Raw genomic sequence first — 20,211 nt, 5'->3', positions numbered from 1 at the left:
TGCGATTTTAGTGACCCTATTATTTGTCCATGACTATATATATATGCATATAAAATGCAGAAATGCTAAACTTTCAACGCTTAACTTGCAAAAGAATTTCATGGTTGATACGCCATTATCGTTATAGAATTGGAAAGTTCATTATTTACGTGTATTTAGGAATGTGGTTATTTATTTTATTTTAAACAACCCACTAACCTGAAAACACCCTTACATCCACATATTCACAGATACATATGCAACTCAACTCAACACACTATGAGTGTTTTTTCAGTTTAGGACATAAGTTCGGGTCGGTTATTCGGCTTTTTAATACGACTTCCACCTTTTAAAACAATAAGTCGAATAATCGATTTGTCGAAAGTCGATTTTTAGCTCCCCAATATATTAAGATTCCACGCAAAAAATAGAAAAATAGAAATCTCTTTTTTGTTATTCCTTCCACCTCCACCATTAGACGTTAGTCGTAAATTTGGCACCTTAAAGTCATTTTGGTTATGGTAAAGTTGCTCTGGACTTAGTTTGTGGCAAAGGATGGTTATTCTACGCAAAACATCAAATCTTCATTGAAGACAAAAATGCTTCGTTTACAGCAAAAACCGATTTGTTACATCAAAAGATGATTTTTATACCCTCCACCATAAGATGGGGGGTATACTAATTTCGTCATTCTGTTTGTAACTACTCGAAATATTCGTCTGAGACCCCATAAAGTATATATATTCTTGATCGTCGTGAAATTTTATGTCGATCTAGCCATGTCCGTCCGTCTGTCCGTCCGTCCGTCCGTCCGTCCGTCTGTCTGTCGAAAGCACGCTAACTTCCGAAGGAGTAAAGCTAGCCGCTTGAAATTTTGCACAAATACTTCTTATTAGTGTAGGTCGGTTGGTATTGTAAATGGGCCATATCGGTCCATGTTTTGATATAGCTGCCATATAAACCGATCTTGGGTCTTGACTTTTTGAGCCTCTAGAGTGCGCAATTCTTATCCGATTGGGATGAAATTTTGCACGACGTGTTTTGTTATGATATCCAACAATTATGCCAAGTATGGTTCAAATCGGTCCATAACCTGATATAGCTGCCATATAAACCGATCTTGGGTCTTGACTTCTTGAGCCTCTAGAGTGCGCAATTCTTATCCGATTGGGATGAAATTTTGCACGACGTGTTTTGTTATGACATCCAACAACTGTGCCAAGTATGGTTCAAATCGGTCTATAACCTGATATAGCTGCCATATAAACCGATCTTGGGTCTTGACTTCTTGAGCCTCTAGAGTGCGCAATTCTTATCCGATTGGAATGAAATTTTGCACGACGTGTTTTGTTACGATATCCAACAACTGTGCCAAGTATGGTTGTAATCGGTCCATAACCTGATACAGCTGCCATATAAACCGATCTTGGGTCTTGACTTCTTGAGCCTCTAGAGTGCGCAATTCTTATCCGATTGGAATGAAATTTTGCACGACGTGTTTTGTTACGATATCCAACAACTGTGCCAAGTATGGTTGTAATCGGTCCATAACCTGATATAGCTGTCATATAAACCGATCTTGGGTCTTGACTTCTTGAGCCTCTAGAGGGCGCAATTCTTATCCAATTTGAATGAATTTTGGCATGTAGTATTTTGTTATGATATCCAACAACTGTGCCAAATAAGGTTCAAATCGGTTCATAACCTGATATAGCTGTCATATAAACCGATCTGGGATCTTGACTTCTTGAGCCTGTAGAGGTCGCAATTATTATCCGATTTGCCTGAAATTTTGTACGACGGATTCTCTCATGACCATTAACATACGTGTTTATTATGGTCTGAATCGGTTTATAGCCTGATATAGCTCCCATATAAATCGATCTCTCTATTTTACTTCTTGTTTTGCCTAAGAAGAGATGCCGGGAAAAGAACTCGAAAAATGCGATCCATGGTGGAGGGTATATAAGATTCGGCCCGGCCGAACTTAGCACGCTTTTACTTGTTTTAATTTGTTTATCTCTTGTGGCTCCTCCATTTGGCAGAACGTGTAGCTGAAGTAGACTTAAAGAGTTCGTTAATGGCTAAACAATTATTTTTTACGTGTAGTGACATGACGTGATTTGTGAGCTCAATTCAATTCTAATCAGCTGACCGTGCGCAACTGTGATTGTGCGCTTAATACACTCTTTATGTGTCAACTACATCGCTTTATAGATGGGTGCGCGGGCCCTTCCCTTTTTCCTAATTTTTAGAAACGCCTGATCTCGGATATGGGTGGTGGGACTGACCGACATTTTGTGTGTCCTCTTATAGTAACCCAAAAACAAAAAATTTGGTACCCAAATTTCGCGTGGGTTACATAGGAGGTTTACCCCACCCCCATACCCACCAAATATATATGTAGACCAAACACGACAATATGGAGCTGAAATGAAAGGTATTTAAGAGTAGAAAACGTATCCGATATCCAATTGTGATACCGAGTATCCGGGATACCATCCCAACTCCCGAAACACCCCTTAATGTGACACATTTTTTGACCATGACAATATGGGGCTCAACTAAGAGATATTTGAGAGTGGAATACGAATCTGATATCCAAATGTTGAAAGTTTTTGGTGGGCAGCCATCCCCCAAAACACCCCCAAAGAGGAAATATTTGCCGACCATAGCAGTACGAAGCTCAAATGAAAGGTCGTTGGGAGTAGAGCCCTAATCTGATATCCACAATTGGCAAAAAGTGTCTATGGGGCCATCCCACGCCCAGAACACGAATCGAGACTCAAGAAGTCAAATAAGAAGGTGGATTCTTATGGGTGCTACAATATCACGTCATAAACCGATTTCGACTGTACTCGCAATGAAGTTCGAATTCAGAACATAACAATACCTGCACTACTCAATAGGTTAATAGTAATTGTGCCCTATAAGGGATCCGGAAGACAAATTAGGAGATCAGTTTGAATGGGAGAACCGTTTTTGGAATCCGTCACGGGCAACTACGGAAAAGTTGAGTCGAAAAAGTACCGACAACTTTTTTATCCCTGCCAGACTCACGGACGATCCAGAATACAAAGCGTATAACTTTGAAGGGTCAGAAGTCAACAGTCTTGACAAGATGTGAAGATGTAGCTCACAATCGAAAAATGCTGAAGTTAAAGTATTTCTTTAAGGTGTTCTTGGGAAAGGCTAAATTCGGGCGTAGCTAACTATATAATAGCCTACGCATACCCTACAATTATTAATTCGGGCGATAAGTATATGCGAGAGCTATATTTAGATCTAAGCAGAGTTTGATGAAAATGTACAGGTGTGTTTAGATCGGTAACGAAACAGTATATGCCGAATTTCGCATAGTTCGTTTGATTGTTGTTACAACAGCCTCACAAGTGTAAACCTAGCGAAACACATATTAAGAGGCTATATCCAAATCTGAACCGACTTTGATGAAATTTCGCAAACATGTTCAGCTCGACAACAAAACTATACCTGCTAAGTTTCGTGCTGATCGTTTGAAAATTGTAGTTACAAAGGCCATTTAAGGAAACTCGGGCGATACATATGTATGGGAGTTATATCTATACCTGAACCGACGTTGATTAAATTTCGCAAAAATATTCAGATTGGTAACAAAACAATACCTGCAGTTTCGTGAGATCGGCTAAAAATTGCAGTTACCAAGGCCATTCAAGTGCAAATCGGGCGATACATATATATGGGAGCAATATCTAAATCTAAACCGATTTCTGCTAAACATATGAAATTTGCAAAATTACGTAAGATTGGACTACAAATACGACCTGTACCTTGATTACACGAATACACGGACCCACAGACGGACATGGCTAAATCGATTCAGAAAGTGATTCTGAGTCAATCGGTATAGTTAAAGGTATGTCTGTGGCCTCTGCTTCTAAGCTTTGCAGACAAATGCACAGAGTTATAACACCATGTACCACAATGGTGGCGTGGGATGTAAAAATCATGTAGAACTAATTTTGTGAACTGGCCTAAATGATTGTTTTGGCATTAGCCATCTTAATGTGATGCCACTGACTGAGGCAACGACTAAGCATTGTGGCCGACTATATTGAAGCAGGACTTGACCGACCGACCGAGTGGGTGGGACCATAACCATGCCATCCTTGGCGTGTGTGAATGGGAATGATGGTGATGCACAATGTCACCATTTTATACTTAATGATGTCTAAATAAAACTAAACATTATGTAAACAATTCTCTGCTGCGTCTGCTTCTTCGTGCTCTGTATTTCAAACCTCTCTCTGGTGGATGTGGTTGCAAGAGTTTACCTAGCCCTACCTAAACGGCAGATGTACTTTGTAAGAAGAAGCTCCAACAGATTCACATCTCGTCAGCTGCGAAAGTCTCACACAATCATCGGCAGACACTTGTTCGCAACACTTCCCGAGTGAAAAATGACGAGAGTTCCGGTGGCAATGACACCGAACACATCTTAAAGCCCAGCATATCCGTTATTCCGTTTCCCAGCCAGCAAACAGACGTTGTACGTCTGTGCCAGTGATGGTGGCACAAGGGGGTGGGGCGCGCACGAGCAATTCTTGAGAAAATCTTCGAAAGGACAGTAAGTGGCACTGCGTGTCGCAGAGGAACAGACGAGAAATACAAATCACATTGCCAAGTGCTGTGAAACTGTGCTTGGGAGGGTGCAAGCAGTTGTTTAGACGGACGAACACAGGGACGACAAGCTACGACATTTCATCTTGTCATGCATTGGCGCTTCCGTCTTTCGGACGTCGCACAGTGTTGCCTCTTAGGAAATTTTTGCATGACGACAACTGCTAAGAGTCTCAACAACTACCACAAGTATGGTCCACATCGGTCTATAAGCCGATATAGCTCCCATATAAACTAATCTTCCGATTTAACATCTTGCGCCTCCAGAGGTTGCAATTATTATCCGATGTGACTGGAATTTTGGGCAATGACTTTTGCTATGACACTCTCCTCTAAGTATGGTCGAAATCGGTGCAAGACCTGATATGGCTCTCGTATAAACCAATCTCTTGGTTTGAGTTCTTAAGCCTATAGAAGTCGCTTGCTTTAACTTACGTCTTTATCCCTGAATTGTGTTTTCAGTTTTCAGAGATTTCCCGTGTTTATGTTAAGTTTTGGGTTTTGGTGTATTCAGGGGACTTTAGAAGAATTTTCCGGCGAACAATTTGGTAGAATATTTTTTATGCTAAAATCCCAATTAAAGAAGTTTTTAACCCTGTTTCCAAAAAGGGGCCGAAACACCAATTTTTACGAAATAATCCAAAATATTGAATTGGTGCAAATCCGTGCAGCTGGAATGTAGCTTTTTTGATGTAGGACACTTCACTGAAGAACACTGAGGTGGAACACTAATTAGGTTGGCCCAAGTCGGCCCTTTCTAGATCCACTCTACTGAAAACTTAAATTTTTGTCAGTTTTTGCTTTATTTTTGAATCTTATTTAAAATTAACAGTACGAACCATATGCTCATGTCTGTGACATCTGTTGTTGACAATTTAGCTCACAACCCCAACCCCAATTGAAAAAATAATCCATTTTGCTTGCACAAACAAACATTTTAATTTTTGGCAAAAACTATGTAGCATCATTCATTTGTTAAGAAATCTTCGTACGAAAACATCGATTAATTGAAGCGGGACTTCAAATAGAGATATTTTTTTAAATCTTCTTATTTGAAGGGGTTTTTTTTTTTAAAGGTTACTACAAAATTTTTGTTTGTTTCTCCTTCGAGACGAGCTCAATGATCGGAGATTGTCTTTGCAAATGGAAAAGGAAAGCCAGAGATAGCAACAACACACACCAACCACTTTGAGAGGCGTTTCGTCTTTGGTTAGAAGTAGTAAAATAAAAAAAAATAGTTAGTAAAAAATTTTGACAAATGACAATTTTCATTTTCGATTTTTGCTTTTTCGTCCACCGGGCAACACTGTGCGTCATCGCTCTCTTTTGCATTGTCGTCTGCATATTTAGTGCAATATTTGTTATTCAATTCCAGCCAGATGGAAAAGTTAAAATAATCGCTGGTGTTCAGATGTAGCGACAGAAGAAGCAGAGAGGATAAACAAGAATTTGTTCCATTTGCAATAACTGAATTCATTCCATGGGTCGTCATTTGCAATGCATAGCTACCACAGGCCATTTCTACACGGCGGTAAAATTTTGCTTCTGGTATATTCCAAGCTTCGAAATTTATGGAACTTACGCTCTTTCGTACACATTAAAAAACATAATTCGTTTTGCATAGAATAATTTTGCTTGCTTTTTTCTAAAGCAAGCTAAAAGTAACAGCTGATAACTGACAGAAGAAAGAATGCAATTACAGAGTCACAAGCTGTGAAAACATTTGTCAACGCCGACTTTATGAAAATTCGCAATTACTTTTTGGGCAACCCAATATAAAGTTTTTTTTTTACACTGACACTACCTTTCATCTATATATATAAATAAACCAGTAGGGAAGGGGAAAAGTCGGGCGGTGCCGACTGTATAATACCCTACACCTACCCTATAAGTACAATGTGGGATCTATATCCAATTCTGAACCAATTTTGATGGACCTCGGCGAGCAAATATGTTCAAACTGTAATAACTACGGTTGACAAATGACAACATTGTTGGAAATTGGCCAAAATCTGCCAAACATATATATATATATATATATATAGGAGCTATATCTAATTCTGAACCGATTTCGAGCAAACTTCTCAGATAATGTGGAAGTCGTCGAGCAAGGCGTTGTACAAAGTTTTGCGAAAATATATATATATATGAGATCTATATCTATATCTGAAGCGATTTATATGAAATTCACCAGTAATGTCGAGAGTCATAAAAAAATCCGTCCTACCAAATTTCGAGAGAATCGGTTAACGAATGATCTGTTTATTGCATTATTACTGCAAATCGGACGAACATATATATGGGAGCTATATCCAAATCTGAACCGATTTCAAGCAAACTTCTCAGATATTGTGGTAGTCGTCGAGGAAGATGTTGTACAAAATTTTGGGAAGATTGGTCAATAAATGAGCTTGCAATGGCTATAGGAGTGAAAATGAGAGCTATATCTAAATCTGAACCGATTTCAATGAAATTCACTAGTAATATCGGGAGTCATAAAAAATCCGTCCTACCAAATTGCGAGAGAATCGGTTAACGAATGACCTTTTTATTGCATTATTACTGCAAATCGGACGAACATATATATGGGAGCTATATCCAAATCTGAACCGATTTCAAGCAAACTTCTCAGATAATGTGGAAGTCGTCGAGCAAGGCGTTGTACAAAGTTTTGGGAAAATATATATGAGATCTATATCTGAAGCGATTTATATGAAATTCACCAGTAATGTCGAGTGTCATAAAAAAATCCGTCCTACCAAATTTCGAGAGAATCGGTTAACGAATGATCTTTTTATTGCATTATTACTGCAAATCGGACGAACATATATATGGGAGCTATATCCAAATCTGAACCGATTTCAAGCAAACTTCTAAGATATTGTGGTAGTCGTCGAGGAAGGTGTTGTACAAAATTTTGGGAAGATTGGTCAATAAATGAGCTTGCAATGGCTATAGGAGTGAAAATGAGAGCTATATCTAAATCTGAACCGATTTCAATGAAATTCACTAGTAATGTCGGGAGTCATAAAAAATCCGTCCTACCAAATTGCGAGAGAATCGGTTAACGAATGACCTTTTTATTGCATTATTACTGCAAATCGGACGAAGATATATATAGGAGCTATATCCAAATCTGATTCGATTTTTTCCAATTTCAATAGGCTTCATCTCTAGGCCGAAAAATATACCTGTACCAAATTTGATGACGATCGGATGAAAATTGCGACCTGTAGTTTGTACACAAATTAACATGGACAGACGGACAGACAGACGGACGAACAGAAAGACAGACAGACATAGCTAAATCGAATCAGATAGTGATTCTGAATCGATCCGTATACTTTTCAATGGTTCTATCTCTCTTCCTTTTGGGTGTTACAAACTAATTCACTAAGTTATTATATCCTGTTCCACAGTAGTGGTGTAGGGTATAAATAGTTGCGTGACTGACTGACTGATCATCGCCCAGCCCAAACGGCTAAAGCTAGAATCATGAAATTTTGCATGAATGTTGGTCTGGGGTCATAGGCACCGAATAAGGCTGGATTTGGTGATATTCGTACGCTTAGGTACAGAAAAGTACCAAAAAATACAATATGGTACATATATGTGACCAGCGCGATCGGAAAGGGCCAAAAGAATTATGTTCTCCGGCTCAAATCAAAGAGCGTCACAAAAAAATAAGGTTCGTTAAGAAAAATTTTGGAAAATCGTACGAAATGGTTGACTTTGTACTGGGCGGATGGTAGATAGAGGTAAAAATTTTGAAATTTGACTTAAAAGACATCCGGTTCAAATGGATGAGGGTGGAAAGAAAACAAGTAAAAAGGCATTTAGTTCGGCTGGGCCGAACTTTGGATACCCACCACCTCGGGTGTATATGTAAACCCCCTTTCGCCACAATGAAAATTGCATAATTTTTGCACCCAAATTCGGGACGGACATTGAGTGGTGTAATAAATATAAGTCACACTTGATTTTTTTGTATTTCAAATTTCAACAAAATCGAGTAATAAATAAATCTTTTATGAGCTTCAGACCCTTAACCGGTATATCGGTCTATATGACAGCTATAGCTAAATACAGTCCGATCTTTACCATATTTGGGTCGGATGGCGGGTGGCCTAAAGCCACTCATTGTTTAAAATTTCAGCGAAATCGGTTAAAAATAAAGCTTTTATGGGCTTTAGACCCTTTATCTGGAGATCGTTCTATATGGCAGCTAAATCCAAATATAGTCTGATCTAAACCATATTTGGGTCAGATGTCGGGAGTCTCAAAATAACCCACTGTTTTAAATCGGGTAATAAATAAAGCTATTATGGGCTTCAGACCCTTTATCGGGAGATCGGTCTATATGGCAGCTAAATCCAAATATAGTCCGATCTGAACCATATTTGGGTCAGATGTCGGGAGTCTCAAAATAATCATTTTTTTAAATTTCAGCGAAATCGGAAATTTAAAGACCCTTTATAGGGAGATCGGTCTATATGGCAGCTATATTTTAAAATGGACCGATTTAGTCCATATTTAGGTCAAATGTCGGGAGGCTTAAAATAACTCACTGTTGCAAATTTCAGCGAAATCGGGTAATAAATAAAGCTTTTATGGTCTTCAGACCATATCGGGAGATCGGACTATGGTAGCTATATCTCAATATGGTCGGGAAGCCTTAAATTACCCACTGTTTCAAAATTTCAGCAAAATCGGATAAAAAATAAAGTTTTTATGTACATTAGACCCTCTATCGAAAAATGGGTCTATATAGCAGCTATATCCAAATATGGTCCGATGTGGCCCGTTCAAAAAACTTAACCAGCGTGCATCAAAAAGACGTATCTGTGCCAAATTTCAGCTCAATGTCTCGATTTTTGAAGCCTATGGAGTGATTACAACAGACGGACGTACAGACGGACGGACAGACACACGGACACCGTTAAATCGTCTTAGAATTTTACGACGATCCGAAATATATATATATTGTACTTAGTTTTGTAGGGTCGGAAATTGATATTTCGATGTGTTGCAATCGGAATGACTAAATGAATATACCCCCTATCCTACGGTGGTGGATATAAAAATGGAAAATAGTACTGGTAACGGGAGAAACGCGTAGACCTTCGGCGAGTTTATGACTTTTTTTAGGCACCAAAACGTACAAAATGGTACTTTCTTTACAGACTGGCCTAGAGGTCTGAAATCAAGGCTTCAAGTAAACCTGGAAATATACATTGTGCAACTAGCATTTTTTTGAAATTCGTCAATTAAGGTACTTAAACGTGCAAAATGGTACGTTCTTTTCGGATTGAGTTTGACCTATGAAATTTGGAATACAGTTACATCTAGGCACTGTGTGCCGGGCGGCTAGAAGATTTTCTTGATATTCGTTCATTTTGGTACTAAAACGTACAAAATGGATCTTTTTTCGTACTAAAACGTACAAATTGGTACTTTATTTACGAATTGAGTTAATTATCTCGAAGCTGCTATATAGTTACACCTTGACAGTATATAGCGACCGACCAGGTTTTTTTTAATTCGTATATTTAGGCACTTAAACTTTCAAATTTTTACTTTCTTTGCGGATTAGGCTAAAGCTTTTACAAATTACGATACAGTTACACCTTAATACTGGGTGTACCATCGGGGGCAGCAAAGTGATCGGCCATATGCTAGTTCTTAATATGTAAAATGTTATTCGGGGTTTTACTCATATATATGAGTGCATTCCGATTAAAATTTTATGCTCATGATAAGGGGCCTCCTTTTTTATGCCGAGCCCGAATGGCGGTAGAGGAGTTTTAGCATGGCAGGATACCTCACAAACATAGCCAGCATTAATAAGGGGATAACCACCTCTGAAAAAATGTCTGATGTTCACGCCAGGATTTGAACCCAGGCGTTGGGCGTCATAGACGGACATGTAAACCTCTGCGGCACGGTAGCCTCAGGGTTTTAACTAGGTTTTCTGTACTCATTAATTAATTTAACGCCATGCTTATGTATATGTATATATATTCTTTTTAATTTTAAAATTGAAAAGGATGCCAATTTCAATTTAATGTAGTAACATATTTATAATTTTTTTACCAATTATAAGCAGACCTAAGTTGGTAATTCAAACTCTTTCGGAGTGTATTTGGATTTACTTCGATGATATGATACACAATTATATTTAAAGCCTTCCATGATGTTGTAATAATTTTTGTCATTGGACGTACCTATTGGAAACTTTAGGAATTGTCAAGTTCCGAGTTTATCATTCGCCCATCACTTTTTATCCATCACTGCTTAAATAAATACTTATTCATGGTAAACGAATAATTGTTTGCGCCTATCGAAACACTTTTGCTATTAAAGAGTTTTTGGTCTTACAACAAAAGAAAGGTACTTTTACTATATGCAAAGTTGTTTAAGGGTTTATAGTAAACAAAGGGAGTTACATTCAATGATGTAACTTTTATGGCCACCGTTAGATAGTTACAATAAAAGAAAAACTTCTTATTAAAAGTATCTTGTTTCTCGTAAAAATATCTCAGATGTTTTATTTTTTTTTGCGTGTAGAAATCCAATAGTTCTCGTTGGTGATGCAAATATATTGGGTTGCCCAAAAAGTAATTGCGGATTTTGCATATAGTCGGCGTTGACAAATTTTTTCACAGCTTGTGACTCTGTAATTGCATTCTTTCTTCTGTCAGTTATCAGCTGTTACTTTTAGCTTGTTTTAGAAAAAAAGTGTAAAAAAAGTATATTTGATTAAAGTTCATTCTTCTTAGTCAGTTCAGTCTTATTAAAAAGGCATTTACTTTCTTTTAAAAAATCCGCAATTACTTTTTGGGCAACCCAATAGTAGCACTCGATGCGGCTTTTGATGATATTTTTTTATATGGTCGTGAATTTTTATTTTGGAGATTCCAAGCTTTTACCATATTTACACCAATCTTGTTGGACCATTAAGTGTTCATTCCATTGCATGTAATTTGAGCGTTTGTTCTGTTGCATCCAGATCTCTAATGCAAGATGCGTACGAAATTTTGTTTCGATTTATGATTATGAGATGCCAAAACAGCAGCTGAAAGAGGTTTGAGGTCGTTTTCCGCACCGGTAACCCATCGGTAGTTGCGGAGAATTTGACGAGACATATTCAATTGGCAATTGCGCTAGAGGCTCAAGAAGTCAAGATGTTCAAATGAATGTTAAAAAAAAGCTAGGGAAAAGAAAAGGAAAACTTTGAGAATTAAAGTAAACATAAAGACGAAAAACAAAACCTTTGTATAAATATAAAAGGAAATTTAATATACAGCGGTGACCAAAAAGGTGCATGAAATCCCTGTAAAATAATAAGAAATCAACAAAAAAAATATTTGTAAATAAAAAACAAACAGTATATAGAAAGCAAAGAAACCCATCTACCAAAATACTTAACTGTGAACAGAATAAAAATACTTACCTAGAAAAGAAAAAAATGTATGTACAAATACTTGCCTCAATATTTTGCCCTATACTTACCTGTGGTTTCAACTTATTCTTACTCGTGATTATTACCTAAAACGTACCAAAGTTTTACCTACCTGTTAAACTGGGAAAATTAGCTGCTCACTCGCCTTGAATTATTCGTGTCAAATTGCCGTAAATTTTGCACACTACTTACATTTGAACTTGCATTATACTTACCTTTGAACTTGCACTCTACCAAACCTTGTGAATTTACATACAATAAAGTGAACGAAATAAAATTGCAAATCTAACCTCTCCTTGTTTTACTCAACGGAAGGTGAACACTTCTTAAGCAAACAGTTAAAGCATTTAAAACAAGAACGTGCTACGTTCTGCCGGGCCGAATCTTGGAAACCCACCGACATAAATTCTCCGGTTTCGCTTCTACTTGTTTTTGTTAGGTCCCTGAAGCCTTAATTATTGGTGGTTCGACAGAAGTTTGGTATGTTGAATAAAATTATGCCCTTCAACTAAATTTAGTTTTTGTACTTTTTTAGCAAAATACCTCCATGGGTTTGCAAGATTCGGCCCGGCCGAACTTCGCACGCTTTTACTTAACATTTAAGAATAATTTTTACTTACTTTAAGTATAACTTGGTATACATTTTTCAGACCGATCCTGTTTTCTAGAATACCAGATGGCAAGGGCCATTTATGGACTCAGTGACTCTGAAAACAACACAATGGAAGATATAATCGAACATTATGAGAACGAAAGGCCCCAAATAAAAGTAAGAAAGCTGATTAAAATAATATATGCGTGTGTTAATTGTAGCTAATTTCTTTAGTTTTCACACATGTAACATATGCCAATTCTGTGGCACTGTGGTATACAAATTCATCCTTTTGTTTGTAATACTCAAAGAAAAGAGGCATACTCAGCTTTAAGTAACACTTCATTCGTTTTCTCGAGTTGGGGTGAGTGAGTATTATATTGTAGCCTCCACTCGACTCTAGCTTGAGCTTCGATTACTCAATTTTGCCCCAATAGCTATAGACTATCCATTTTACTCAGATATTGTCAGTACATAGATAAACCAAAGAAACCAAAGTCCAGGTCGAGCTAAATTTTGGATCCACTCACCCACCACCATGATTATATTTCTGTGAGAAATTGGTATCCTTTCGAAATAATGTGAGTACGCACAGCTGTTTAATGTGAATGGAATGAAAGTTTTATCGGATCGGTCTATATGGGGGCTATATCAAGATATAGTCCGATATGGCCCATCTTCGAACTTAACCTGCTTATGGACAAAAAAAAGTCTGTGCAAAGTTTCAACTCAATATATCTATTTTTAAAGACTGTAGCGTCATTTCAACAGACAGACGGACGGACATGTCTAGATCGTCTTAGATTTTTACGCTGTTCAAGAATATATGTACTTTATTGGGTCGGAAATGAATATTTCGATGTGTTGCAAACGGAATGACTAAATGAATATACCTCCATCCTTCGGTGGTGGGTATAAAAATAAATAAAATAATATAAAGTAAAGAAAACACAAAATAAAATATATCGCAATGCAAATTTGCCCATGAATATTCCATTAATGAACAGGAACAAACTTCTCACATAACAATGGGTCCTGTCCGATTCAAGTTTAAGCTCAAGGATAAGCAGCCACCTTTTGATAGCCGAATCCGTGGGGAGAAGTTTTTACAAGGCAAAGTACGTCAAAAATTTTGACCAGCAAACTACACTCATTTTAAATGTCCTGTTTGGGGATTCTCTTAGAGGTTGGTGGCCCAAGATAACTGGTCCCTAATATTAACATTAGATTCGCAGTCTACTGTGAAAGACTTCTCATTTAGTTTTCATATTTTCCCGATCGTCCCCCCCCCCAGATATTACACCTTCAGATATCAAAACAATTATTTTGAGAACATCAACCTAAAGTGAACTCCATTCGAACTCGTCCGTAGAAAGGAATTTTCCTCTATAGCCCAGCTCTGGTAGCTGAGTTGATGCATGCTCGGTTTGCCAGACACCTGAAAAACTGAATTTCGGGCAAAGAGAAATCAATCTTTGAAAAAATTTGATTCTGTACATGTGCCAGTTGATAAAATATGGTTGGACATTGGTTGGTTGGCATGTACGCACACTAGCCCTCTTCATTGTAAAATGTCCATCCATTAGACATTCACTTTAGTTTATAAAGAATTCTGCCTGTAAAGTGTGGACGAAGTGTTGAGAATGACAATCTGCGTATGTGTGTGTATCAATTTATTATGCTTAACTCTGTGTGTGAATGTTAGAGAATTTCTAAATACATAGATGTTTGTATAGCTTTTGTTCGTTCGTTTGTATGCGAGTGTTTGTGACCGTGAGTGTACTGTGACCATACATTCATAATTTCTGTTCGGAACTAAATTAATTTGTCATTATTAAACAATTTTTGCAGAACGTGCCCATTTATGAAAATTTTGCTGCAGATTTACTCCAATGGTTGACAGAGACATTTCATCTATCGCCTGAGGATGTTTACAATCAGCTGCGGAGCCGATCACCACTCATGTGTACGTCAGATGGTGTCTGCTACAGTTCCGACGACTTGGCGTGCTTCTGTTGCCCATTCTGAGGGGGAAGGACAAACTCGACCGGTGGATACATTTCGAAGCGGATATTCTAGTTGACGAACGAACATTTACGTGATTTAAACCAATTAAATACAATAAAATAATGCGATGGAGGACTTATATCTCCCTGGGAGGACTTAATGGTTCATTTTATTAATTTATTTCAAATGACAGTCTTCCGAGACATTTGTCGTGATGGTGATGGTAATTGTTGGTCTGGTTTATGCCGCTTTTGCTATTGTTATCGCTGTTGCTATAAAGTGACATACAACAACAAAAACAACAACAACAAACAAATGATGTTTAGCATATAAATAAAGGTAATCTCGGATACATCGAACGGCACAAAGGGAACATTGTCTAACCTCCTGCTGTGATTCGTTTCGACAGTGGTTTCAGCAAGAAATACTAATCTCTGTAGTCACAGCGATTTTTTCAAATTTTCCAACGTCTGACTTTTGGCTTCTTAATATAATTAAAGCACATCCTATTCAGTTTTTATAAGTTAACAATTAAAAATATTATGTTGTTTATGGTTGGGCTTCGATTTTTATTTTTGCCAATTAGTTCGGCTATAGGTCGGTGATTAAAAGAAAAATCAGTGCTTTTAATTTATATTTTTATTGGAATACACTAGATTAAAGAGAGATCCAACTTTGGCCTGCAAACGAAAAATAATTCATTGGTAGATACCTTGTTCAACTCATTAGCACCACGCATATTTGGTCTTCCGAAGATCCATAAGGAGAGACCACCGTTAATGCCCATTTGCTTTCAATTGGTGCACCTGGATAAGGACTTTTAAGTTATATCGTAGATATTTTAAAAATACTTGACTCAAAACTCTTCTTATAATGTAAGAGATGCAACGGAATTTAGGGCCAAGATATCTGTTGAGGACGACCAAAAACACCAAAATACCGAACGATATTTTTTTTTTAAAAAATGCTGGATTTTGTATTAAAGATCCGCGCTATTTCAAATTTGAAGACAAAATATATCAAAAAAGGAAGGGCATGCTTATGTAATCTCCTGCTTCTCCCGTCATAGCTGACATCATCATGGAGGAATTATTAGACGAATCTAAAAACAAGATGAACAGAAGACCAATAATCCTGACGAAATATGTTAAAGGCTTTTACAATGAAGACAAAATAAATATAGTCAATCGAAAGTCATATATAAAATAAAATGTAAAGGAGACGCAACCGACGAATGCACAAAAGCATATGTCGGTACAACAGGATCAAAACTTCTCATCTTATATGTAAAAATCAATTTGTGTTTTTTTGTAGGTTTGTTTGTTAGTTTGTATGTTCCTTATAGACTCAGAAACGACTGAACCGATTTTCTTGAATTTTGCACAGATGGTGCATAATGACCCCGTGGTGAAAATAGGGTACTACATTTTTTGATATCTGTTCAAAATAGTTTTCCTATTTTAATCTAATTTGGTTAAATTTTGATTAAAACTAGGAAAAATTGACTATTTAAGTAAGATTTACTCATCTGTAATTAGTGGCAAATAGTTCATAAACTTTACTTTACTTTACTTAACCAAGTTACTTTTCAACAAGTCAAATATTCCTACAGCTAACAACGTTTCTATTTACCCAATATAAACATTTGATTTAAGTAGTTTTCTATAAATTTAATACAATTAGAAGTTTTGAACTTCGGTTGACAGAGATGGTTAAATCCATTAACTTCTCAGTAGTACCAGGCGAGACTGTTTGTCAGTCATGCAATCATCACTCGATTAAAAACTTAGAATATCATAATACAAGCACGTTGGTGACTTCACTTTGTATAGGATAATAGATCCATGTTAGAAACCCAAAATAAAATTCTCTTAGAAACCTTAAAGGCTTATGGCTGTCTATTTTTACTGTCTATGGGACAATTTTCAATTTTACCTGCGCTGTGTGTGAATAAAATTTCTTCCTGTCCTGCTGTAAGTGGCAATGCTTGAGGTAATAATAAAAAAAAAACATGCATGTGATATGTAACTAATAATTCGTATTTGATAAAAAAAATGGGTCAACTGCAGCGATTTTACAAAAACTGGTTATCATCACTATTGCTAAGAAAACAACATACAGCATTAGAGCTCGACTCATTTCGAGATTTTGGTAAGTATTAAAATTAAAAAAAAAAAATGTTCTGTTAATTTACTGGTCTTTTTTCTGTTTTATTTGACTTTGATGAAGGAACTTTTTAAATTGGAATGTGAACTATATACTGTGGAGTTATGGAATATATTAACGCAGATGTTTTCACAAAACATTCATACTGATAACTACAGCCTGACTTACACCTTTTTTGGTAAGTATTAGATTAAAAATAAAACCATGTACCTATACTTAACACTAAATTTTCTTTTCAATGTGGCGCTTTCTTCTTTGCGGATTTTTTACAATTGGGAATTTCTCCAAAGCCACTGAGAACTCAAAGTGTGAATGTTTTTATTTGAATCGGTAATATGAATGAAATACATATTCGCAAATGTTATATATGCATAATATTAATAAACAAAAAACAAGTGTAGTGTTAAATAAATAAGTAAATAAATAACTTAACAAACAAATTTTGTTATCGAAATGAATAGTGTATCTATAATTAAAATAATTATTTCCGGCGGATTAGTTAAAACCAAACGGAATAGAGGTAGACCTTTTGTCCATCAATTATTTTGAGTTCAGTGAAAAATGTAATACATAATGGTTCATGATATGTAGCGAATAAAGAATAGTTTATATCCATTTAGTTAACGTTGAACCATCACGAAGTTTATATGGGGTAATTACAATATTTTTTTTGATATACATTAACTAAAAACAAATAAAAATGTCTTTAGCGCTATATGAAGTTCAACTTTATTCGAGAGAAGTTTATTTTAACTCAACAATGGGTTCAGAAATCAAAATACGAAGAGATTTTCATTGTAAAAAGATTTTTTTTGGAAGAAAATCAATAAACCAAAAATTAAATTTTAAAAATGAATTCACTGTTCCAACACTACGGCCAAAGGCAACAGAACTCACAAATTTCTACCAGAGTCATTCTATTGACTGATAGATTTCGGCCCTTAATCACTAAGAGCTCCGCATCAATTGCCTTAAAAACTGTATTGTGAATTATGAAATTTCAATGAAAAAACGAAAAGGTATCATTTGAAAGAATTATTTTAAAATGTGAATTAATCTGGGTGAATCGGAATTAAAGAAAATGTCATTAACTCATTAAATGCGAATGGGAAGAGAAATACCCTAGAATGGAGGTGTTTTAGAAAAATTCCAGCTCGAGCTAGCAAAGAGCAAAGCTAGCAAAGATTTAGGGTTTTAAGCCCATAAAAGCCACATTTATTATCCGATTTCGCTGAAATTTGGTACAGTGAGTTGTGTTAGGTCCTTCGACATTCTTCGTCATTTTGGTTCAGATCGGTCCAGATTTGGATATAGCTGCCATGTAGACCGATCCTCCGATTTAGGGTCTTAGGCCCAAAAAAGCCACATTTAATTATCTGAATTCGCCGCAATCTGGGACAGCGTGTTGTGTTACACCCTTCGACATCCTTCTTCAATTTCACTCATATCGGTCCAGATTTGAACAATACTGCCATATATACCGATCTTTCGATTTAATGTTTTGGGCCCATAAAACACGCATTTATTGTTCGATGTTGCCGAAATTTGGGACAGACAGTTAAGTTAAGCCCCTCTACATATTTCTGCAATTTGGTCTAAATCGATCAAGATATGCATAAAGCTGCCATATAAACCGATATCCCGATTTAACTGAAATTTGACACATTGACTCATGTTAGGCTTTTCGACATCCATGTTGTATATGATTCAGATCGGTTTATTTTTAGATATAGCTTCTAAAAAGACCAATATTTTGTAATACGCAATTGAACAATGACATGTACTTATAAGTATTTGGTCCAAATCGGATCATATTTCGATATAACTGCTATGGGACATAAGGTACGCAATTTTCACCGGATTTTGATGGAAGGTGGTTTACATATATACCCGAGGTGGTGGGTATCCAAAGTTCGGCCCGGCCGAACTTAACTCCTTTTTTACTTGTTTTTTATTTTTTTCAAAATTTTTTTTTAATTTTTTTTTAAATGGCCCTAGCAACCACAATTTTCTAACGATCTGCACAAAATGTGGCACGGTTTGTTGCTAATCTTAACATATCTTAACAAAATTCCATGAAAATCGGTTCAGATTTGGATATAGCTCCTATATATCTGCATTCAGACACCAAGAAATAAATGTTTATATCAGATTCTTATTCTACTTTGAAATACCTTTCATTTGATATCCAAATTGTCCCAGTTGGTAAATATGCCCAGCTGGCGGGTTTTTGGGGGGTGGGGAGGCCCTTAGGACACCAAGGAATACATTTTTAAGTCAGATTGGTAGTCTACATATCAGATTCTTATTCTACTTTTAAATACCTTTCATTTGATATCCAGATTGTCCCAGTTGGTAAATATGCCCAGCTGGCGGGTTTTTTGGGGGGGGTGGGGTGTCTTAAGGGCTTAAGACACCAAGGAATACATTTTTAAGTCAGATTGGTAGTCTACATGTAAATACCTTTCATTACCATTATTACCCAAAGCGGTGAGAGTGTTGTATTGGGAGTTCTTTTAGGGGGTGGGGGCCCCCGAACTCTTAGGTTGAAATTTGAATACCAACTTCGTACTCTGCTCTTAAATACCTTTCATTTAATACCCATGTTGTCCCAATCGGTAAACATGTTCGTTCGGGCGGGTTTTGGCATGGCGCTCCCCCCCCAAGTTATTTTTGACCCCATAGGAACCATAAGGTGGCATACAAAATTTCGCTTAATTAGTCTCCGAGATCTGGGTTTTTGAAAATTGGGTATCAGATCCAAAAACTGATGCTTGATGGTGGTTTTGGTGTAGAAAAACAAGAGGTTGTATTTGCACTAATTTATGCGTTGGTTTGTCTTAAGCCTCGCTCCCTAGAATTTTTAAAATGCTTCGTTCTTCAAAACTTATTTTGATGAAAATTTCACCGAAACCTTAGTTAAGCTCTGCGAATTTTCCAAACCACAGCTGAAAAATGAATTGAATTTGAAAATTTTAATTTTTTATACTGCCATGGGAGTCGAATACCACAGTTTATTTGCATATTTTCAATAATCCCTTAAAATCTATACTAAATAAATATTTAAAAGTTACAAAAACGAAAGGAACACAACAGAAACCCCGCACTCACACTCACTCACACATACAACTTGGAGTCCTTGTGCTCACATCCATGACCAAAGGTATACGAAAGGGGGGCCGAGCGAACAACTCTTACGACCCCTTGGGGAATTCATTTCGTTTCTTGAAGGGATTTCGCTCTTTCGTTCCTTATGAAATATAAGCCTCCAGGGCCAACGGCTATAGCCAAAGGCAGTACAAAAGCTAAGAAGGGCACAATGAGAAAAGCCTAAGACGAAGCACAG

At 36.7% G+C, this 20,211-nt stretch overlaps 1 protein-coding gene across 3 annotated transcripts in view; it reads left to right on the top strand.

The window, feature by feature from the left end:
- Nucleotides 1–14,840, top strand: part of LOC106089715 (uncharacterized) — a 36,413-nt gene extending 21,573 nt beyond the window's left edge. For all 3 annotated transcript variants that reach the window (XM_059360321.1, XM_013255669.2, XM_013255668.2), the window contains 2 exons: nucleotides 12,751–12,869; nucleotides 14,544–14,840. In XM_059360321.1, the coding sequence (XP_059216304.1) occupies nucleotides 12,751–12,869; nucleotides 14,544–14,720 (296 nt within the window). In that variant the 3' untranslated portion in view covers nucleotides 14,721–14,840. The remainder of the gene's footprint in view (nucleotides 1–12,750; nucleotides 12,870–14,543) is intronic.
- Nucleotides 14,841–20,211: the final 5,371 nt, after the last annotated feature.

This window comes from Stomoxys calcitrans, chromosome 1 (assembly GCF_963082655.1).
Source record: "Stomoxys calcitrans chromosome 1, idStoCalc2.1, whole genome shotgun sequence".
NCBI lineage: Eukaryota > Metazoa > Arthropoda > Insecta > Diptera > Muscidae > Stomoxys > Stomoxys calcitrans.
The sequence above is the reverse complement of the archived record's forward strand: the minus strand, read 5'-3'. Positions and strand labels throughout refer to the sequence as shown.